Here is a 23,261-nt window from a genome sequence, read left to right on the forward strand (position 1 = left end):
GGCAGACTGTATTAGCTCGGATGACTCCAGCAGCGCGCATAGGCGAGGACGAAAGCTAAGCAACTGATTGCCTTCGGCAGCAGTGAGAGCTCACGGTGACCCCCCCCCCCCGCGGCTCCTCCGCGTAGAGCAGTAGCCATAGATGAAGTTGAAGATGTGAAAACAGACTTCCCTCTTGAAAGGCGCGTTATGCTCGCCTTTTCTCACCTTTTTTGATTTCTCCATCTTATGTGTTGGTTTTGCCTTCGTTTCCTTCCTCGTCAAGCCGTGTTTTTGTTCATCTGTTTTACCTTCAGTCCGCGTTCTGCGAAAATTTCAGCTGCCGTCCCGACCCTGCTGTGTCGTAGATGCAGTTCTTTTCTCTCCCTCTGATTCGCCTCCCTTTTGCTCGTTCTCCTTCCGTCATCTTCTGCTTTCTCCTCCATTTTAAAGAGGTTTTCCTCGCTTCTGTCCATGGGTTACCCCCGTCGGCGGGGGGCCCTCATCCGCCCACCACTTCCGTGTGGAGTCCAGAGGATCTAAGAGCCAAGGGGAAAGGCCGGAGGGGAAAAGCGATGGAGGGTGAAGAACTCCGGAAGACAAGGAGAATGCTCAGGTTGACGAGAGCAATGTAGGACGGACATGCTAGGGAGGCGAAGAAAAGAAGGGTGGGAGAGGCAGAACGCTTGAGGAACCGGAGACACCCTCGTCCGCGTGTACTGCGTTTCTTGGACTGGAATACCCGCTGTCACGCTTGTCTGAGATCAACAAGGGAACAAAGTGTAGCGTTCTTTCCATCTGTCGAAAGCACGGCAACCACACTCCGAAGGAAGCTCGTTCTGCCCCGCCGTCTCCATGTCGCACTCATCGGTTTCCTGTCTCGCTTCTTCACTCTCCCCCCTCTGTTGCCTCACTCCTCGTTTCCGCTCCAGGCAAAGAATTGGCTGTGTGACAACTAAAACCAGTTGTGCAAGAGGAGGGTGCGCCTTCTGGGCTGCGTCCCGTAGACAGGCGAAGAACTTGACATTCATGAGGTATGCCAGGTCGGGTCTCCCAACGCTTCTCAGCTTCCTTGTCTTTTTTTTCATCGTTCTCTTCACGTCGTTAGCCACCGAAGGGGTGTCCATCAGCTGCGACGTTTTATCTTCTGCTCTGGGTGGCTGTCGGATGCACATCCTGCCAAGAAGTTCTACCGGTTCTCCCCTTTTCTCGTCTCAGGGAGACTTACCTTGTTCGGTGCATTGCCTCGTTTCTTCTTCGCTAGCTCCTGCTGGTTTTCAGCCTCCCTCATTCATCACCCAGGCTGTATCGTTGTCTTTACCTAAGGGACAAGAGAACCTCTCCAGTGGATCTGTGGGGTGTCTTTCCACTTCTCGCGGCCCTTTCTCGACTCTTTCAGTGGCCTCCAGTTTGCCGGCGCCTTCTGGATTGTCTCCCTTCTCTTCTCCCCTTTGTTCGTCTCGCCGTGCTTTTTCTGGTCTCTCCGCTGCTCTCCTGTCGTCTGCGTGGCGACTGTGCCCCGCGCACAAGCCTGTTGGACCTGCTGCGAGTTCCGCGTGGACTGCGCCTTTTTCTCCTTTCTCTTCGTGTGTGTTTGCGCCCTTTCGTCTCGGGACTGAGGACGTCGACAGACAGCCGAAGCTTTGGGCTGTGCCGAAAAAGCGCGTTTCTCACTCTCGGACCCGGACGCGAAGAAGCGTGTGGATGAAGCGGAAGCCGAAGAAGCAATACGCGGTGAGACTTCTTCGTCCGTGCAAAAAAAGTCGATTCGTTGCTCTTCCCAGCTGTGCCAGCATCTCTGCCTTTTTAGAAAACAAGGAACAAATCAACGGCAAATCTGGGACCGTGGACGTCTGGTGTCTCTGGGAAGAGAGACGCCTCAAAAACGTTTTTACAGGATAGAGAGAATGCAAGTAAGACAGTCCAAGTCACGCCAGAGAGTTGACAGGAGCTTCGTCAGCGAGAAGCGCGATAGGCGGACGAGGAACGCGGGTGGCTTTCTCCGAGACAGGAGCTTGACGCCGAAATGACTTTGCTCGTTGTTTCTGTCTCCATCTGTGTGCAGTATAGCTCCATTGACACGTTCGAGGCGCTGCAGCAAACTGAGGGAACGTTGACTGCTGGACGGACACTGCATGCGAACTGGCTCTCTCTGCCGGGTGGGGTGTATCTTCACCGGCTGAAGTATTCCGTTCGAGGTAGCGGCCATTCGCCGGGCATGGCAAGCCTCGGAACCGAGCACCTGGATTTCCAAAACGATCTTGAACAACGGAAGACACAGCAGAACCTCTAGAGACAGCTGTGGAGATACACTGCAGCGACCGCTGCAAAAGCGAGGCGGAGGAGGAAAGAAGGCAGAGCAAGGAGACGAACGGGAGAAGAGCCCAACATGCGAGGCGACAACGAAAGATGACACGAGAGGCCTTCAACGCATTTCTTGCCTGACGTGTTTCGTCTGTTTCTCGAAAGCAGACACCGGAAAGCCGAGCTTTTTAGAGTCCAAGGCGCGCAGACAACAGAAACGGGAGGGACAGCAAGAAGGCACAGGGGACACCAGTGGTACTTTCACGTACTTTCCTCCCACACAGCCGCCTTGCTCGCGCGCCCTCCTTCCACTGTCTCTCTCTCGCCTCGGTTGCGTACGTCGTTCCCCTTTTCTGTTCTCCTTCCTCCACGATGCGGCCTTCGTCTTCAGAGGAGAGACCTTCTGTGTCTCCGACCGCTTCGGCCGCGTCCAGTGCGCCGTTTGCTCTGTCGGCTGCGGATCGCCGGCTGCTGCTGCTGTCTTCGGCGACGGTGATCTCGCAGCGGACGCCCAGTCACCTTTCGCGGCCAGAAATTGTCGAGTTTTTCTCGCGCTTTGGGAGCTTGCACGGGCCTGGCGACGGCCTCGCGTTCCCAAGTGACCGGCGCGACAAACGGCTGCTGATTCGTTTCCGACATCTCCAAGATGCCCTGCGGTGCCTGAAGGCTCAGGGCTTGCCCCTGGAGCGTCGCGGCGGGGAAGAAGAGCGCGAAAGCGAGGCGAAGAAGGCTGAGAGAAGAAGCGACGAGTTCAACGCTCTTTCTGCCGCCCCAGGAGACACTGCGTGGAGCCACCCCCTGCAGCTCAGCCGCGAAGACAAAATCAAGCTTTCTGCGCTCCGAGGCAACGCCCGCGCCATGCAGCTCCTCCACAGCGAAGGCACTCTGCAGCGTCTGCGCGGGGGCGAGAAGAGCGAGAAGGAGCAGGAAGCGCCGGGTCGAGCTGGCGACAGCCGACTGTCGGAAGATCAAAAACGAGGCAGGGGAGGCCTAGCCACGCGGCCAGGGGCACACTCCCAGTCGCTGTTTGCGGAAGACAGCGAACGCGTTTCTGGCGGAGACAGAGGGCGAGAGAAACACCCTACACATGGGCGCATTGCGGACGACTCGAGCGTGGAAGAACCCCCGGCAGAGCGCGATGCGTTCTTCGACAGTCGGAGTTCTATCCCTTCTGGAGGGGGACACGGGACCGACAGGAGAAGCGTGCAGAGAGACGAGAAGGCAGAGAGACAAAGAGCCGCTTCTGGCGACACGGGGACGAGCGAGAGAGAAGGGAGAAGGACCGACAGTCCCCTCAGAGATCTGCTTTCCGGGGCCTTGGTTGCAGATCAGCTGAAACAAACAGAAGGCTGGAGATCCGGCTCTCTTGTGTCGGACCCGCGGCGAGCTGGGGCGCTCGGCGAGACAGGTGGCGCCTTCGGTTTCCACGAAAAAACGTTTGCGCGGGCGAGGGACGAGGCAGGGCGCTTGGGAGAGACGCTGAGGGCCGACCGCGACGGCGAAGACGGCGCCCAGGAAGACGAAAACACGAAAGCTGCGAGGCTCTCGGCTGAAAAGGCCTTCACACGGTGAGAGGCACTAAAGAAAAACCTTTAGGGGGAAAGAGGTCGCGACGGATAGCGTAGAGTGAGAGGGAAGACAGATTCACGAACGAAAGGGATTCGTGCGTCCTCGTAGTTCCAGCCTGACTACTGCCCTGCATAGACACAGGGAAAGTCCTTTCGTCGTAGCGGCATCTCTTAAACTCTTGCTTGAAGGTCGTCGTTTAACGGATCCGGATACTGCACGACCCACTCTGTTGTACATCGTCTATGGTAGATTAGCTACTTCCTTAGAGGTACTGTCAAGTCTTTGTTTACTCGGTTTGAATTATCTTGCGTTCTCTGGTTTTTTTTCTCCAAGCGTCCGCAGTGCATGGGTCAACCTGACTTGATACTCTTGTGTCTAAATTGTTTTCTCCAGTTCTTGGAATTGGATCCCGAGGATTCGTTGTGTCGCAGTTACATGCGTGCGGCTTTCCTCCTTCGAATACATTTTTGACAAACCTACAGTGCAGTGCCTCGGTGCCCAGGCAAGGCGCTGAAACAGACACCTCTTTGTAAGTTCCCATTTTAAGGTGTGCCGTTTTTAAAGTTTTTTGCGTCTCGAGATCTCTCGTGTGCGCTTCGTTTTCTTTGCAGGCGAAGAGCAGAGGCAACACACAGCTTGATGATTTCCTCCCTTGCTGGCTTCATGTTCAATCCGGAGAACCCGTATGACAACTACCTCATTCCAGCTCTTCCCCGGCCTGCTCCTGCCGTCCCGACGCATACGTCCTCGGCCTCTCCTCCCATGTGACTCGCCTCTGCCTAGATAGCTGGCTCTCCAACTACCATTTAAAGATGTAGAAATGTATACAAATATATATGCATATATACAAGATGAACTCCTTTGATCAGATTCGTAGATTCCGTGTCATCTGGTGTCCAGCTTCTATCTCGCGGTCTGTACCCGCGCGTCGCAAGAGCTTTTTAAGTGGTGTCTGTCCCTGAGTGTGTACATTTTTCTGCACCGGGTTGTTCTCGCGGTTTTGTGTCAGTTGAGGCTGCAAGTTTCCTCGTTCTCTGGAAGACTCCCCGAGAGAGCCGGTCTACAGGTCCTACCTACTTCTCCAGTTTTAAGAAAAATGGCAAAGCTCACGCGCAAGACACACGCTGTGTCGCCTTTCAAACCATTTATACTGTAGACCAGAAGTAGCGTTTACACGGATACACCAACTCACACACATGCATGTCTGCGTGCAGAGACATATGCGTTCCTATGTGTTGGGAATTACATATATATATATATATATACATATATATATATATATAGGCGTTGCTCGCTGGAACATGACGTATTGGTTGCAGTCCGTTAGTCTGCAGAAGTCAGCGTTAATGTAGGAAGTTTATCGAGAGACGAGATCCAAACAGAAACTAAGCCAGGCTTTAGTCGTGTTCCACTTCTCTTTATACTTGCAAAGGTGTATTTGTATATGTGTATAAGTAGGCAAAGCCACGAATATTCTGGCATATGCGAAACAAACTATTTTAGCTCAAATCGAAAAATCCCGCGGTGCATTCGCGTATCTCGCCTGTTCTCTCTTGTGACCTCCCTCTTGGTCTTTTCGTTGCACTCAGTCTCTTGATCGTCCTCTTGATGTCTTCGTTCTCTGTCGTGTTCCACTCTCGTGAGTTCTTTCTTATTCTCTCTCTTGGTTTCTGTCTGTTCACCTGCGTTGATATCCCTTTTGATCTCGCTCTGTATAAACCTGTGTTGTTCTTCCTCGTGTTCTCTGCGTCTGTGCCTTCTCTTTTTCCTCTCTTTTCTGTATCTGCCACTCCGTGTCTTGCGGAGCAGCATTCTGTGCCAGTCTCTCGCAGCGACTCTTCTTGTCTGTCTCCTTCAGTCGATGTCTCCACTTCGTCTGAACCCTTTCTTTTTCTCGTGCTGCCTCTTCGGCGTCATTTGCCGCTTTCCTCTCTTTTTTAACATCTCGATCGCGTCGACAGTGCCGTTTCATTGGCGCCTGTGGACATTTCCCTCAAATTCTCGTCTCTCTTCTCCTGTCGCTGGTGGTTTCCCTCCTCTACCCCGTTTTTCTGTTTTTTTCTCTCTCTCTGCACAGCTCTTTGTCTTCTCTTTCTCTTGTCTCTTCTTCGCTACGCTTGACCTCCCGGTTCTCTTCCAGGTACACGCAGCCAGGTAGAGACGTTGCGCTGTCTTCTCTGTTTTCATTGTCGGGGCAGAGGTGAAGACAGTAAGAGGGGAACCTAAACGGAGACCGTCCAGGTTTGCGTTCTCCGTTCTTTCCTTCCCTTATTTTCTGCAAACTCTCTCAAAAGCCGAGTGCGTCAGCAAGAACGAAGAAAGACACTAAGGGTCACCCCGTAATCGACTATGAGACAGGAAGAAGATGCCCATAGACACGCCCAAAGTGCAGATGAGGAACCGGCAAAAATTGTTTCCCTTCTGTTCCCCACCTTGCGCTTTCCTTCTTCGTCTCTTACTTTCTCTCTGAAACTCACTGCACGAACCCGAGAGGAAAGAGACGGGAGAAACTCTCGAGGCGTGCAGTGGCAGGAAGAAGAGGTCCGCGGGGAAACCCAACGAAAGTAAATAGAAGCTCTGAGAAACGCCGACAGAAAGCCGAAGCGCTCTGCAAGAAGTAGAGAGAAAGTGAATGAGACTGCCTCGCGCCCAGCCACACGGAGAGCAGGGAAATGGTCGGGTCGAAAAACAGACCTAGCAGATGGAGGGAGCTTTTCGAGATGCAGAGAGACGGCTTTTCGAGGCGGCTGTGTAGAGCGAAGTCTCCCCTGTTCTGTCACCTTTTCCGCGACTGTTTCGTCTTAACTCGCGAGACGATGTCTCCTTGGGAAGTCCAGAGAGGCCAGGAGATTGAAACTGTGAATTTCTTCCCCCTGTTCTTCTTCGTGTCTCCCGTCGCCTGTTGCCAGCCTACGCGTGCATGCCGACGCTGGCCCCCCATCGAGACACCTCGTGGGACGGCCTGAGTTTCTTTTCTGGCTTTTACTTCTCGATAGTCTTAGATCTTAGGTTTCCCTGCTTCCTTCGCTTGCTCTCGATCTGATGCCCTGATCTCCACGCCACTTCTCTCCTTCCTTTCCGCTGATTCTCTCGCTCCTCTGTCGTCCATCCCGCGTCTGCCGGTCTGCTCGCCTGCTTGCCTTTCCCGCGACTTTTCGCTGCTTCGTCGGCTCTTGAAAGAAAGTGTACCTTGCTGCGGCTCCCCTCAACGCTCCTCAGTCCAGCGTGCTCGAGCGTTCGTATCTCCTTGATTTCTTCTGCCCTTCTCCTGCGTTTTTCTCCTCTTCTGTCTCGTGGCTTCGCCGGTTCCCTGTGGTGCAACAGTGACGCCTTGATGGACGGTGGGCGCGAGGTAGAAAAAGAGCCTTCTAGTGTCCAAGACTCTCCCGCTTCCTCGTTGGCACCATAACCCTTTCTCTTAACCTTTCTTTTCTTTTTCTCCCTTTTGAGGACTCACCTTTTGTCCTTCCTTGCCGTCCTCAGTCCCGACTCTTCTCTTCGTCAAACCTTCCTTCCTACTCTTTACCCTCGTCGTCCCCGTCGTCGTGACCTCTCGTTGTCAGTTCCTCCTTTCCTTTTTCTTACTTCCGTATCTCGTGCTTCCATGTCTCTTGTCTTCTTCCTCGGCCAAGATGGAGGGGGCGCCGCGGCAGTCCTTGGGAACTCTTCTGCAGGATCGCGGGGGGCGACGCTCTCGTCGGAGTAGCGATAACGAAACAGTTTTGGATTCCTCGTTTTCCCTCTTCCCACCCTCTCCTGTCACTGGACCCGCAGACAGCGCACAGGGTCGAATGTGTCCTTCTCTCCCTGCTTCTCCACAGCTCTCTTCTTCTCAGTCTCGCCTCTCTGCTCTCCTTTTTTCTCTTCCTTCTTCTCTCCCTTCTGCACCTCGGCCAGCGTCTCTTGAGTCGCTCGCAGACCGCAGCTCGGTACCCTTGCAAAAGAAGCAAGGGGTCGAGGAGGGAGAAAGAGGAGCAGGCAGTTTAGCATCTGCTTGCGAAGGACAAGACGAACAAAGGCGGGGGTCTCTGGAGGCCGCGAGGTCGCACATGTCGGTCTCTTCCATTCCAGAGCAAGGCGCAGATTCGCCGAACGTGGATTTTCACGAAGAGGACGCCAAAGTGTCGAGAGCTTCGGCGGCCTCTCGAGAGAGACGAACGACGGTGAAGGACTCCCCGAAAGACGACGACACCGCGTTGTCTTTCCCAGATCCGCCCAGCTCTCCCGGTGCTCGATTCACCGTTTCGCGGGCGTCTTCGCCTTCGTTAGCATCTCGTCGGAGTCGGTCCCCTGACACGCAGTTGCCCTTCGCACGACGCACTCTTTCTTGCTCTTCTACCAGCGCATCCCGTTCTCGCGCCTCCGTGGGCGACGCGCGCCTCTTCTCTTCTTCGGCTTGTTCGCGCTCTTCTCCCCCTCTCTCTCCTCCCGGCGAGACCAGCGGGACGCCTCTCTTGCGCCCAACCGCAGACCCGCCGTCGTCTGCTTTTCCTTCTTCGACTCCCTTCTCTTCTTCTTATCCGCTGGGGCCGGCGGTGGGTCTGCGACGTACGCGAGCGATCTCTGTCCACCCTTCGTTTCCTGGGGCGTCTCCGCCGGTCTCTGCACTGGAGCGGCCGCGAGGCGCCTCTTCGCTGCTGCCTTTCTCGCCTCCCAATACAGCGTCAGACGTTTTGTCTCCGCCTCCAGACCTCGTGCTGTCTCCGGCGTGTGGGCCTTCGCCGCGTCTGAAGGGCGCGGAGCGCCCACCCGCGTTTTCCCTGCTGTCTCCGCCCATGGCCGCGGAGCGCAGGTCCGGACGCCGAGGCTCTGTCCCCTTCTCGCCGCCGAGTGCATGCACGGACGTGCTGTCTCCGCCTCCGGACCTTCTGTCTCCGTACAGTCCGCTCCCGCCTCTGTTGAAAGAGAGCGAGAAGCCGCCTGGAGGCCGCCTAGGAGGCCAAGGCGACAGGTCTGGGAGCTCGAGAGGCGTCTCCGATGCGCCGCAGCTCTTCACGTCAGGTCCGACGCGACAGGAGAAGCCAGCGGCGTCGTCCTTCTTCTTCCCGCCGCCTCCTTCGCCATTCGGCGGAAACGCCTCTGTCCTGCGGCTGGGCGCCTGGCTAGCTGAGCGCCCAGGCCTCGACGACGACCGCTTCACTCCCCTTCTCGAGAGTTTTCTGCTGCACTTTGACTTCCTCGCAGCGGGAAAAGTTTCCAGGCGAATCCAGCAGGACCAGCAGATCCAGAGAGATCTCCGACTGGGCGAAGACGAAGAAGGCGAAGTCTCGTTCTTCCGTCCAGTCGGGAGACACACCGACGAGAAAAGCGAACAAACGCGTACGGGCAAGCGAGAAGAGGACCGGGAAAGGAAGGGGCAGACCGACCAACTCGAGGAATTCGAAACCACCCTTCTGGACATTCTCAGCCTACGAGGCGGAAACGGAGTCGACACTTCCGTCGACATCCTCGTCGGACAACTCCGAGAAAAGTAAACAGCACAAACACACGGCACACCAAACACCCATATACAGCTCTGGAAGCGGTCAGACACAAAATATATATATACATATATATATAGATATATAGATAGATATAGATATAGATATATCCGTGAATGCTTATGATGATCGTGAACATACATGTGTCTCGAACCTCGAGTTTGTGTCTCTCCAGGCGCATCTGCGTGGATATCTCTATATCTATATCTATATATATATATATATATATTATATGTGCGTGCATGCGTGGGGGAATGTATCTGTGTACATCTAGGTATGCATGTGGAGTAGCGCTGCGCAGACGTGAAGGTGTCTACTTTCTTGTCTGCTGATGTAGTCGAGTGCATTTGGTGGTAGCTTTTCGGATGATTGTTTCTGCCAGACCTCACCGTCACAAAGCCGCCGGAGAGGAGGGAGGCGGCGAGCCTGCAGGAGGCACGACAGGGGGAATACGAATCGGCGAAAAGTTTTTCTTCGCCGACAAAGTTGCCCTCAAGTCTCGTCTCCGCCAAATCTTGCAAGCATGTGGTACGAGGACAGAAGTCGAAGACAGAGTGAAACAGAGGGAAGAAAGAAAAGAGAGGGAAAATAGATTGGAGAAGAGGGGTGAACTGTGGATACGTTTCTGGAGTGAATAATATTGTCGACGTTGATTTGTTCGTCTACTCCGATTTGTCAGTCTGTTCTTTTGGGAAGCCGCTGCTTCCTCACTTGTGGTGGTTCCTCTCTCCCATGGTGTCGTTTCCTGTCCCTTTCTTCTGCACATTTGCGGCTCTCTCCTTCCACAAGCGTGTCATTCGTTTCGCTTCTTCTTTTCCGCTTCCTAAATAGGTCGCTCTGCTGCGTTGGCCTTCGTCGGTTTTCTCGGTCTTTGCGGCCTGGCGAACTGTCCCCTCTCCTCCCGCTGGGCTCCTAAGCCAATCTGCGTCCACAGCGTCTGTTGGTGCCCCGCGTCTCTCTTTTGGTGTCTCTGTTTTTGGAAGGCGAGCGTTGCCGGTGCCTCGAACTCTGTGTCTCGCCACGTCGATGTCGCTGCATGCACTGCGTGGAATTCCCCCTTGTTCTGCATGCACACCTCGAAAGGAGACACTTTGGCTCACTGTGTGATTGGTGCAGACGACGAAGAAGAACTGCGTGGAGACGACTTCGAGCTGGTGAAGGGCGTCCTCGAATTCCACCCAAAGGCGAAGCGAAAAATGCAAAGTACGCCCCTGGAGTTGGAGAGAGATGAGAGAAGAGTGCGGCACCGGACAGAGGCATTGGAACTGTCTCAAGGGAAGATCGGGGGGGGGGGCGCGGCTACTGGCCTGCTGGCTTAGATCCTGCGTGTCTGTCTTTCCTGGATTTAAAGTGCGATTGTGCTTTTCCTCGCCGGCTGTTCTCGCGAGAGAAGCTCTCGGCAGAAGAGGAGAGCGTTCGCGTAGTGCCTCGCTTCCGTTTCGCCTCCCTGGGGTTCGAGTGGCTTTCCTTCCCCGCTCTCCCTGCTACATGCCATACGCCTGTTTCTTGTGTCTCTTCGTTCTCGGATCATGTCTTTTTCTCGCTGTCCTGTTTCCTTCAGACCTCTCTGGGCTCTTCGTCTCCACCCACCCGAATCCGAAGTTTCGCGCCACACGGTGCTTCTTCATTCGGCGGACAATCCACGCTTCGCCCTCCTCGTCTTCCTCCTCGTCTTCCTCCTCGTCTTCCGCGTCTCCCCCCCCAGGGACTGTCACCCCAGAGGGCGTAGCGACCGCAGACGAGAACGCGGGAGAGCGAGCAGCCGCGGCGCTGGCTGGATCCGATCAGAAGCCAGGCGAGAAGAGGGAAGAACAAGAGGAACGGGAAGAAGGGCAGACCAAGGCAGAGGAACAGACAGACGTCCAAGAGGAATGCGAGGATTTCAGCTACGTGCGATGCGTGGATAATATGCTGGAAGATGATTCGCAGGCTGATCGCCTTATCTGCCATATTCTGAAGCAGGTGAGAGCAGACTGAAGGACTGAAGGCAAGTCTCCTCATCCATAAACAGGAGAACAGACCCTCCACATGCATTCATGTATGTGTATGTGTGTTTGTGTGCATCCCCGTGGACGGGTGTGGTTCCAGCATATGTGCTGAGGGGTAAATACTCGTCTCGGCAACAAATACCGCATAAGAATTCATGTAGACATAACCACACAAAGGCATGTAGACACAACGAGACACAGTGCGCAGAGACGCAGGTGCTCAAATACCAATGTCTGCACGTATGTATATTTATATTTATATATATATATATATACATGGATGTGTGTATGCATGTGTGTGGTTGCCGTGTCGCTGGTGGCTCTGTTTTGGGGGAGGATTTCCGCGTTTTGGGGTTGAATTCTTTCTACGATTTGCCGACATTGGAATCCTCTCTGCTCCGTCTTGCTGTCGGCACAATGGCCTATTAATGAATATGTCCTTCTACATGTATGGGAGTGTGCATGCAAGGTGGAAAGAAACTGTGTGGATATCTCGATGTTTCTCAGTGTCTCTGTGGATGTTGTTCGATGTCTTCAGCTCGCGGAGGCGTTTCCAGGATGCGTCGCCCATTTGCACGAAGCGCTGCGTCGCAACTTTCCGCCGTTGCGTTTCTCAGTCGACGCCCTTGTCGCCTACACAAAGAATCTTCTATGGATTTCCCAGCATGTTCCACAGGTCAGCCGCGCTCTCTCTTCGCTTTGTTCTTGCACAATCTTGGCTGTTCCTGAACACTTTGCCAGGAACGAAAGGAGAACCCTCGGGAGAGACGGAGCGTCTTGTGTGCTTTAAAAAATGACAGAAACGGCCATTTTTCGGTGTACCCGGATATCTCCGCTGTTGTTCTCTTAGTGGATGGCATGTCTCTCTGTTTTTGGTTGGGGTGTCGTGTGTGAGTCCTCTCTTCATTTACCACTCTTATCGAGACACAAACAAGGATCTCACAGAATCCCTACCTGTCTGTTTCCCCAGTGTGAACCTATAACCCCTCAGAAAAGCAGAACACTGGCAGATATACATGTATATTTATGCATATATATGCGTATATATATGGCGGTAGGGATAGACATAGATGAGCACAGGTATATGGAGATGGTGAGATACAACTAACTATAGGGATATATATATATATATATATATATGGGTAAGTGCAGATGTCGAGACGTATCGATGGAGAGGTGTACGTCTAGTTCAATAGTCGTGGGCAAGTCCATCTTTCCCCTAGAATACAACATGTTTTTCTGCATGCGCCGGCCTTGAGATGGCGGTCAGGATTTTTCGTCTCTCAGTTGTGCTTTTCCTTTCTCGAGTGGTGTTGGGTTGCGGTTTTCGACAGATTCGAGCGTTGCTGTGGAAGCTGCTGGTGAGCAAAATGACGAGCATCGATGTCGAAATTAAACTGGCAGACCCGAACTCGATCGACCTCGAACAAATGCAAGTCTGGAAGGTGAGGAAGCACGCGAAATCTACACACTGAAGCGTGTCTCCGTTCCTCTCTCGCTCTTCAGAGTAGACTTAGTATGTATATATCTATATATACATATATATATATATATATATGGGTAGGCAAGCACTCATAGCTCATAGCTGCTATGTCTTGTGCTTTTACCGGATAAGAGAGATAGCTTTCTACGACCCTAGGTGTCATCCGCAAGAGTGGATGCACACACATACATGTATGATTAGGGGTGTCTGCATGTTTGTTCTCATACGTGGAGGGATGGGCAATACGCCGCTGCTGAAAGAGAGAAGCAGACAGAGTGTTTCTTCGCTTTTCGTCCCTTCCATCCTGCCGGGAAATTCCATTCGGCAACTTCCTATATGCGTAGCTGAATATGTTTGCATTAACATACGCGCACCCATGTAGATATACGCATATGTGTCTCTCCACGTATGTAAATATATAAATATATATATATATATATATGTATACATATATATATATATATATGTATGCATGTGCGTGTCACGGGTACCCTTGTTGAAGTGCCTGGCCCCGCGCAATGCTCGCTTCCGGATATGTTGCGTGCTTTTTTCAGCGCGAACAGTTGGCGCTTCTTGCACGTCAACTGGAGAAGGGCGCAGTTGCGCCAAGCGTCGTTCAGAGCATTTTGGGTGAGCCGCAGTGGTTCTGTTTGATGTACGAGAAGGTCCGAAGTGAAGAGGACATCGACATCATGGCGGCGAAGCTGGACGGCCTCATGCGCGTCTCCTTCTCCTTTCTGCAGTGCTTCATTCCACAGCTTTCAGGGAAGCCTGCGCCTCCGGGCGCTTATCGAGAGGAGGAAGACGAGCGGGAGAGTGTGGGGTCGCCTTCTTCGCGCTCCTCCGTGGCGGACTACTCGCCCTGTGTCGATGACGAGCCGAAGGAGGAGAAGAAGCGAACAGGCACGAGCGAGAAGGACCCCCGGGGCGACTCCGAGCGGCGCAGCTGCAGCGAGGAACGCAGAGACAGTCCCTCGCCCTTCTCCCCACAAAGCATTCTGTCTCCCCAGCCGGCAGTGACGTCTCCTCAGCTCGCGTCAACGTCGCCTCGAGGTGGACCGTCGGCTTTCCCAGCGAGCAGACACACGACGCTCGCGCCGAGAGATCCGCGGAGGCTCCTGTCTCCGGCGCTGTCTCCGGCGCCGGCATGGCCCCCGGACGCGGCCCGAGGCCCACCAGGGCTCCGCGACCGTAGTCGCGAGACTCGCAGGGACAAGAAACCGCTGACTGAAGCAGACGTCCTCGTCTACGAGTTGATGGATGTCTTCGTCGAAGTCGTGCTCCCTGTCCACAAGTGCAAATACGTCCAGTTCCTCGTATTCTACCTCGCCAACCTGCGAGTCGAGTGGGCCGGTCGCCTCATGTCGCTTCTCTTCCGCATGCTCTTCGACCGACAACAACACATGCTGCTGGTAAAGAGAAAACGGCTTTTCGAATCCCGCCGAACAGAGAGACCGCGCAGTGCAGACGGGACCCGGAGGGAACGGCCGTGAAAGCGTGACCGGACGTCTTTTCAGTTTGGTTTCTTTCTCTCTCCTTCTGCTCTTCTCCTGGTGAGGTGCTTTTGCCTGGGCAAGACAAAGAACAGATCGAAAAAGAAGCTGGCACAGTCGTGCTTGTTGTTTCCCTGCTGTTGGCAACGTTCGGCGGGAGCCGACACCTTGGCAGGAAGGCAGCTGCCTCGCAGACTATTCTTTTGTTCTGTCCTGTCTCGCTTCCTCGAACTCCCCTGACGGTTCTTCTTTGTTCGCTGGTGCAACGCGTTTCAATGTCGGTGCCGGTGCGCTGCGCGTTTGCCTTGGCTCCTTTCTCTTCTTCTCAGAGACGCATTTCGGCGGTGTACATTTCCTCCTTCCTCTGTCGAGCGCTCCTCGTTCCGCCGCGCTTCGTCCGTCTCGCTCTCCACCACTTTCTCCAGCTCCTTCATCGGGGCTTCCTCATGACTGGAACGCCGAACGCACCCAGACAACAACAAAGACTTCTTGGCCTTCTAAGAGCCCAACACCAAACCGTCTGTAAGGCGACACAACGTTCTCACATCCTAAGTTTGCGCATGTATACATATATATATATATATTGAGAGAGAGAGAAGTTACTTTCTGTGTGTATATATCCATCGACAGATGTGTACGTAGGGGGATATGTAGACACAGAGAGAGGCGTGACTTTGAAGCAGATATATCGACAGGTATGACTAGGTACATTGAGAGGTCGCTGGAGAAGCCAGTGAACGAATAGCTCTGTGTGTAGAGATGAACAGTTCTTTGGACAAGCAGACGTAACCACGTCTGTGTATATGTTTGTGAGCGTTTTGGGGAGAGCTGTCGGGACGCATTGTTTGTTGATGAAACGTTGCACGACTGAGACAGGTGTTTTCTTGCGACTGTCCTCTCCCCTGTGTTCCCCAGACAACCCTGAGTCGCCTTTGGCGCTGTTTTACACGGTTTGCCAGAGCTGCTGCTACATCCTGTGTTACCATCTGGATGCTCTGGCGAAGTCGGCGCCCTCTCTGGCGTTTCTGAAGGAGAGGAATACGTCGGTGGCTGCTCTGCTGACCTCCCCGCTGCGGCCCCTGATGCACATCAAGCGCGGTATTGCACGCGAGTTCGTGGCTGCATGCAGACGCGTGGGAAGTCTAGATTCGAGCAGCGACTTCGAAAACGCTTTGAAGGAAGTTCAGCTACGAGACCCGCCGCCGTCGTCGTGCTACCGGTCCAGCGCTGGAGAGAACGAGGAGGAAGAGGAGGGACGCGAAGAGAGAGAAGCTGAGAGAGGAGAAGACGAAAAAGAGAGGGGGAAGCGCATCTCCCAGGTTGACGCGGTGTCCTCAAACGACCTTCTAAGCGACGTTCTGTGGCTCTTCGACCCTCTGGACGCCTTCTTCCCCTTCGACCGCTACCTGCTTCGCCACTCCGGGAGATTCATCGCCAACAAATATCGGGACTGGAGCGCCGTCGTCGCCTTCGTCATGCAGCGCGAGGAAGAGAAGAAGAAGGGCACCGACGGCCCGGACAGCAGAGACCCCGACGGCGAGACCGACAAAGGCGCAGAGCCAGACAGAGAGAAACAAAGAGGCCTGAGTGCGGCGAAGTCGCCTGCCGACCAGGAGGAAAGACAGGACGCACGCAGTGTGAGCAGTCCGTCTCTGGAGCCTACAGCGGCCGCCCAGAACTTGGGAGAAAAACTGAGGAGGGCTGAGGAAGCGCAGTTAAGGAACGAAGAGGCACCCTCGCGTCGCTCTCAAGGGGAGGAAAACGGACAAGAGGATCTTGACGACGCAGGCGTCCTGTTCCTGACCGTTGACGAGGAAGGCACAGACTCGGACGCGGAAAAAGAGGAGGCAAACCAAGGAGAGAAAGCAACAGGTCCTGCAGTCCCCGCAGGAGCAGAGGACAAGAAAACGCAGGGCGCCGGAGCCTCATGCGCGGCAGGTGGAGATGAAGACGCGGCGAGCGGCACGAAGGAGAAAGGCGAGCTGGACGATGAAAACCCAACTCCCTCGTTGACTGCGGAGAAGTCCGCAAACCACACTCCTCCGATTGTGACACAACAGCCCCAGCACAATTTGAGCCGCGAGGTTCGTCTGGATCCAGTGGAACGTTCTTCGTTTTTTGTTTGGGTTTCCTGCCACTTCAAGCCCCAGGTTGTGCGTTTTTCTACACTCTGCATGCCTCGGCTTTTTCTCGGGGACTTCTTGGTGACCTCCCCCACGGAGTGCCTTCGTGGATTGGTTCTCGCTTGTGTGTGTGTGTGTGTGTGCGTTTCCTCGCGATGTTCTACTTTGATGGGCGCGTCGTTCCTCCCTCTCTTCTGCGTCTGTTTTCTTCACTTCTCTGCGTTATTGCTTCGGCAGTCGTGTCTCTTCCTGGGCGTCTCTGTGAGTCTCTCTCCCGCTAGAATCTCCAGTCCTTTTCCGTTCTTGTCTGCTACCGCCCCTGTCTCTGTTTTTCTGCAGCTTGCCACCTCGGAGATGGGTGCCCTCCAGCAGCTCGTTCAGGATTCTCTCGGCTTCGCGAGCGTCAGCAGAGAACTGGAAGTAAGCCTTGGAGCTTAGGAATCAGCCATGTCGGCAGGTGAAGGGAGCCGAGAACAGGAGGGAAAGCGAACAAGAGAGAACAGCGAGAGAATGTTTTTTCAGCCTCGGGGTCCCGTTCCCTCGTCCAGGCGACTGACAAAGTCGAGCGCCAATCCTGCGTCATCGGGCTTTAGAACAGAGGACGCGAGAGAGGACACAACGTTTTCTCTTGTGCGTGTACGTAGTGGCTGTCTGCGTTACATCTTTTTCCTCCCCTTTAATTTCGTTTGCTCTTGTGTTGCTGCCGCGCTTTGTCTGCTGCTTGCCGTCCTCTTTGGCACTCCGTGGGTTTTCACTTGGGTTCCTCGATTTCCTCTGCCCGGCTCTCTCGTCTCACGCAGGCGAAAGTTCGACAGCGCGCAGGCTCGTCGAGTGGCGCAGCGAAGCTCCGAGAAGAACGCAGAGCGACACTGGCAGGTGTGCGCGAAAAGAAGAGACAGGGCTTTGACGAAGAAGCAGAGACAGGCAGGACAGACGAAGGCGACGGCGTCTTCGCCTCTGGGTCACCAGAGCTTGGGGAAGCGGCTGTGGCAACGGGCGAAGAAGGGGGCTGCGGTGAAGGCCGCGAGCGAGAACGGGGAGACGCAGAGGAAGAAGGCGAAGAGGAAGAAGGAGACGACGAAAGATGCATCGGAAACGAGAGCGATGACGAAGGCTGGGGAGACGGCAAGTGGGACAGTCTCTCGGCGCTTTTTTCAGACGAAGAACGCGAATTGGAGGAGAGAGACTTCCAAGAAGACAGAGAAGAAGAGAGTGACGGTCGCACTGAGCGAGCCTTGCCGGTGCCGTCTTCCGAGCGAGAAGACCCAGAAACCATGACCGCGGACGAAGCGGGCGACCAAGAGACGCAGGCAAGGAGACACCTTCATGCGCAGTCGTCCTGCGACTCCTCGTCAACATGTCCCGGACAAATCCCAAAAAACGTCGGCCCTTCCCTGCGGCGTTCCAGAGTCCGAGAGGCCAAACGCGAGTTCTCCTTTCTGGCGCCGCGGGTCGCTGCCAGCATAGCTGACCAGCTCGAGCTGGAGGTGGATGCAGTCGGGGTAAGGAAAAGAGCAGGAAAGGAAAAGGCGAACTCGCCTCGAGTCTCCGAAGCGATCTGGATCTGGACACACAGAACTGCGCCGTCGGCGCAAATGCGGGGAAGGAGGAACGGCACACATCCAAGGAGACAAAATGAGAGACTTCAGGCGTTTTGAGATGTATGCGCGAGCCTCTCGGGTGCTGAAGGGAGGGCCGAGTCCTTCCACGAAAAAGCGTTTTGACGCGTTTGGGGATAATACCTGAGAAGAAATGCACTTCTAATTGCATGCACAAAAAATGGCGTGGCTGTGGCAGAGCCACCCACGACGGACGACGAGACGCTCACAGGCTGCGCTGTTTTGAGCAAAGTGAAAGCACGCCAAGCAGACGGAGACATGCACATGCACAGATAAACATATACACACATAAACATATACACACACACATATATACAAATATACATATATACATATATATATATATATATATATATGGGCAACATGTATGGGCACGGAAGTGCTGTGTCTTTTTTTTTCAGGATGAAGCTCTCTCCCAATCGAATCTTTGTCTTCTTCGTCACCAGTCGTGTCTAAGTCGGGCGTCGATGCTCGACATTTTCTTGTCTTCTCAAGCGTATCGGCCCGCGCCTGCTTCGCCGGTTGTCTCGGCAGCGGCGTCTCCGTTCTTGATGCCGAGTCAGTCTCCGCCTCTGACGGACCTGGCCAAGCCGCAGGAGAGACAGCGCGACCCTCTCGCGTCCCCACCGACGCTCGCAATTGTGGGCGAGCCTACCGAGCCAGTGCCAGTTAACTTTGTTCTCACACCTGCGGCTTCCTTCGTGTCGCCGTCTGTCGCGTTTTCGAGTGCGGGATTCAAGGGCACAGAAGTGGAGAGCGAAGCGAACAGGGTCGTTGACGGCTGCGAAGAGAGATGGAAGCGGCAGCTGAGTTCTGCTCGGTCGGAGGAGCGAGGGACAGGCGGCGCAGACGCCTCCCTGCTCATCGTCTCGACCTCGATGCCATCGCTGTCCCTCGGAGTCATCCAGGAACACGACGGCGAGGCGGGGGCGGACGACGCGAACGAGAAGATCGAGGAGAGCGAGAAGGGTGAGACAGAGGAAGCTCAGTGCTTTCGCGACAGAGAGAAATCGGGGAAAAGGAATGGGAGGCGAAGAAGCGCAGATGCAGTCGACGAGAGCGTGGATGGCGAAGAAGCGAGAGAAGCAACTCGCCAGGAAACAGAAGTCACTAAAACTCGCTTGAAACGAAGACACACTGTCGACGCTTTCGCAGGGTTTCCTTCTCGGCCACCCTCCGGGATTCGTGGCATGCCAAGCGGGGAGAAACCGGAGAAGAAAGCGCTTGCTGAGGTCGCGGCTTCAGGGACTTGCCCTTCGAGAAGCCCGGAGGGCGGTCCAGAAGCCTCAGGCGAGGCGAGTGAGCGAGAAGCAAGCCGCGACGCAGAAGAGGAAGAAGCATGTCTGGTGCGGGACAGAGGCGAAGCAGAGGCCGAAAGGGAGACGGAAGCCGGTGGATACGCAGGAACGCATCAGAGCGACGAGACGGAAGTGGACCAAACAGCTGCGGTGACAGGAGAGAAACGTGGAAAGAACGAAGGAGAGAAGAGACGAAAGAAAAAGGGAGAGAAAGACAAAGCAGAGAAGGGGTTGGAGAAGCGCGCCAGGGACGCAGAGCACCACGAACAAGAAGCACCGGAAGAAGCGGAGCACCCACATCCAGCGGCAGACAAGAGCGATGCCGGCAAAGCGACAACAGGTCACAAGCAGAAAATGGCTCCTTCTTCTTCGGCAGGGCAAAGGGAAGTTGAGGAGAGACTGCCGTCCATCTGTGTCCTTCCGTGTCTCCGCGAAACTGGCGGAAGCTCGTCTCCGGGTTCTTCTTCGGTTTCCTCGTCGTCTGGGACTTCCTCACAGTCTCCCCTGTCGTTCTCCCCCTCCGCTCTTTCTCCGTCTTTGCTCAGCGCTTCTTCGTACCTCCAGCCTCCCCGCCCTTCGGCCTCCCCGACGGCATATCGCTCAGAGTGTGGAGTCCAAGGAACGCAACTGGGTGGCGACTCGCCGTTCTCTTTGGGGTCAGAAGACCGGAAAGTCTCCCAGCTTGACCGTGTGCTGCATTCCCTGCGAGAGAGAGAAGAACAGCTGAAGGCACAGCAAGCGGAAGTCCAGCGCACGCAGGAGGCGCTGATGAAGATGCTTCTCCACGAGAAACAGAAACGCGAGGAACGCAGAAAGAAGAAGGAGAGACGCAGACAGGAAGCAGCCAAGACGCAGGGGGACAGCGATGTGGAGACGGACTTGCGGCGCCAGTCTGAAGAGCCGAGCGTCTCCGAGAGTGGCCTGAAAAAGGTGGAGCCTGCGGCGGAGGAAGAAGAGGAAAGAGAGGGCGAATCGCCTGCTTCAGGCGGCGCGTCAAAGAAGACGGTTTGTCGCGGTGCAGGACAGAAACAGACAGGTGAGGCGCCAAGCGACAACGACGGTCATGTTCTCTCCACCGCGTCGGTGGATCAGCCGGGTACTGCAGAACGAGGAAAGAAGAAGACGTCGAAGAAGAAAGAGAGGGAGCACTTGGAAGAAGAAGCGATAAAAGGAAGCGTAAGCGGAGGCAATTTGGCTGAGATAGGGGCGGGAGAACCAGTGGAACCGAAGCTCAGGAAAAAGCGAGCAGAAGGCGAACAGAGACGATCAGGGGATGAGCAGGTAGACGCGGCCGAAGAAGATTTGAAGAAATATCGGAAAAAGAAGGAGAAAGAGGGAAAAGCTTCGTCCAAGAATGTGGAGGCTATCGCTGAGAGGGCAGAATCTGGAAGCGAGAGAGGCGTGTCACCAGAGAGCAGACCGGTTCTGTTGGAACAGGAAGAGTGGAGAACCGGGGAAAAGAAGCAGAAGGGGCGGAAATTGGCGAGCGAAGCAAAAGGCCATTCGTCCGCAGGAACACTGGAGCTGCGCGATGCTCTCCGAGGCCTTGAGTCGGCGAATGAAGAAGGAACAGAACGGAAGAAGAAAAGGAAAAGGAAACCAAAATGCCTCCGGGAGGATGCGGTTGCTGGAGAACAGGCAACGGAGACAGCTCCGGGATCCCCCCCTGAAGATCGACCCGACGTTACAGACGAGACAGCCCCTGTCGTCGAAACATCACATGGCGTGCCGACGTCAGAGAATGCGACGGAGAAGAAGAAGAGAAAGAAGAAAGGAAAGGTCGAGGAGGTGGCAGGCGATCCTGCCGGCGAAGACTCCGCGTCTGCCGTTTGTAGAACAGAGGAACTTGCCTTGGCCAGTGAAGAAGTGTATTTCAGAGGAACGGGACAGACTGTAGATTCAGCAACAGGAATTGGAGAGGAGAGTGTGGAACGGAAGAAGAAGAAATCCAAGGGCAAGAAGCAGGAAGAAGCAGGAAATGCGCCACGCGTCGCTGGTGAGGCGCGTTCGCGAGAGGAAGAGGTTCTCGATGCTGGCGGTGAACAAGAAACCGCAGGAGAGACGGAGTCAGGCTGCACAGGCGTCGAGGAAGGAAAGAAGAAACGGAAGAAGAAAAAGAAACGAGAAGTACGAGAAGAGGAAGAACCGGAAGGGGAAGACGGAGAGAAGAAAGCGAAGACCAAGAGAAAACGAACACACGCGGAGAAAGCTGTTGCCGGACAGAACAACGGCCAGTCTGGTGAAGCGGAGGAAGGAGAAGGAGCCTCGACCGAGACGGGAGGAGAGCAAAAGGGGGGTGGGAAAGAAGGACGAAAAATTCAAGCGAGACGATTCGCCGAAATCTGTGGTGAAGGGAGCACAACTGCTGCCTACACGAACCAAGAGGCGGCGCGAGGAAAGGTGACACTAGATGAAGAAAGAAGAGGAACCGAACACGACCGCAGGCAAGCGGAGTCCAATTCAGAGCTTCTGCACGGTGAGGGCGAAAGCGGCAAGAAGAAGAAGAAGAAGAAAGTTCGCCTAGCGTTGATGGAGGCAGGCGAGGAAGCAAAGGCGCAAGAACTGGCGGCCGAAGAAGTGGACGCCACGCCGATGGCTTATGAAACATCGCCGGTTTTAGAGGAAGAAACAATTATGAATGAGAAACAGAAAAAGAAGAATAAAAAGAAGAGGAAGAGAGAGGAAACAGGGGCAGTTCAAGAAGGGACACCAGCTACGGTCGCGGACCAGGATACGTCTGCCGCGTCCAATAGCCCTGCAGAGGGAACAGAAAGAGATAAGGAGAAGGTGAAGCAGCTAAAGAAGAAACGAAAGCACGAAGAACGTGTATGATGAGTTTTATGCCCCTCCCGTTACCACGAGTTGTGTTCCACCACCGAAGCAAAGAAGGAAGAGTTTGTAGGAAGAGAAGAACGAGTGATCAAGCATCGCGTGCGGGCAGAGCTAGAAATGGCGCAATGTTACTCAGGGTATAAAATAATAAACACGGAATGAGGGAGGAGAAAGAAGAGACAGAGGTAGAGGAAGACGAGAGAATATCCCTGTCTCCTACGAAGACGAAGGAAGCTAAGTTTGCCAAGCAGAGGAAGAAGAAACATTGAGAAAAAATTGGACAGGTCTGAGCCTGGCGTCGAAAAGCAGGTAGAAGCGTCTTTTCCGCCTGGCGAATCGGCGTCCAGCGGGTTCGGAGAAAGGTGATCATTTCTAACCGTTACGCAGATAGTCCAAGCAATTTAGGCAGTGAATCAGGGGATCGAGGAATGAGAAGGAGCAGTTTTTGATCGGGGAGGATACTCCATTGTTCAGGTTGCGTACAAGCAAAAGGTGCTGCCTTCGTGTTTCTCTTGTCACCTCGAAGCGGAGCAAGCTTGATTGCGTTTGGTAGGGTTTTCTCAAACGTGCTGGATGCCTAAGCAAAAACAGTGAAGGAAAAAAGAGAGGAACTGATAGACTCTTCCGCTTCAGCCCAAGGAATGCGTCAGATGAGCAACGATCCAGCATCAGCAGTTGCCCCTCCACAATCTAGTTAGGTCTACGTGAAGATTCGTTGAGTGTCATTGTCACCAGAGACAGCTGACAAGAAAAGCGAAAGTATTGACACGCAGAAATGCAGCTGTCACCGCAGCGGTGCCATCATCGTTCGTAGCATCGATTTCTGTGCACCACAGTCGGCGAGGAAGCTACTGTTGAGATGTTCGAATGTAGTCTCCACGGGTTTCCGAGGTACAGTGTAGAGTGCGAAACACACAGACAGCACTCGATATCTGCTGACAGGATAATAGCGTCACCTGTGTCTAGGGCATATCACCTAGGAGACGAAAGCTGATATGCAGACAAATCAGCGTCACTCTGCAGCCAGGCTATGCAACCTTCCAGTTACTCGTCGTCCCTACTGCCCTACACTGAATATATGTGGGTGTCGCGC

The 23,261-nt window shown here is 54.4% G+C and overlaps 2 protein-coding genes across 2 annotated transcripts; both read left to right on the plus strand.

Annotated features, from left to right (window-relative positions):
* Positions 1-183: 183 nt before the first annotated feature.
* TGME49_238870 (hypothetical protein) lies at positions 184-4,954 on the plus strand. The gene is made up of 3 exons (XM_018780532.1): positions 184-1,713; positions 2,045-3,851; positions 4,464-4,954. The coding sequence occupies exons 2-3, from the start codon at positions 2,656-2,658 to the stop codon at positions 4,618-4,620; spliced, it is 1,353 nt and encodes a 450-aa protein (XP_018637685.1). The 5' UTR covers positions 184-1,713; positions 2,045-2,655; the 3' UTR covers positions 4,621-4,954.
* A 1,897-nt stretch (positions 4,955-6,851) lies between these two features.
* Positions 6,852-22,824, plus strand: TGME49_238880 (hypothetical protein). The gene is made up of 12 exons (XM_002366499.2): positions 6,852-9,322; positions 9,715-9,860; positions 10,449-10,535; positions 10,894-11,294; positions 11,859-11,996; positions 12,655-12,765; positions 13,358-14,215; positions 14,626-14,818; positions 15,212-16,380; positions 16,759-16,839; positions 17,220-17,921; positions 18,440-22,824. Exons 1-12 carry the CDS (start codon positions 7,485-7,487, stop codon positions 22,166-22,168), a joined length of 9,453 nt encoding a protein of 3,150 aa, XP_002366540.2. The 5' UTR covers positions 6,852-7,484; the 3' UTR covers positions 22,169-22,824.
* Positions 22,825-23,261: the final 437 nt, after the last annotated feature.

The sequence above is a fragment of the Toxoplasma gondii genome, chromosome VI (assembly GCF_000006565.2).
Source record: "Toxoplasma gondii ME49 chromosome VI, whole genome shotgun sequence".
Taxonomy (NCBI): domain Eukaryota; phylum Apicomplexa; class Conoidasida; order Eucoccidiorida; family Sarcocystidae; genus Toxoplasma; species Toxoplasma gondii.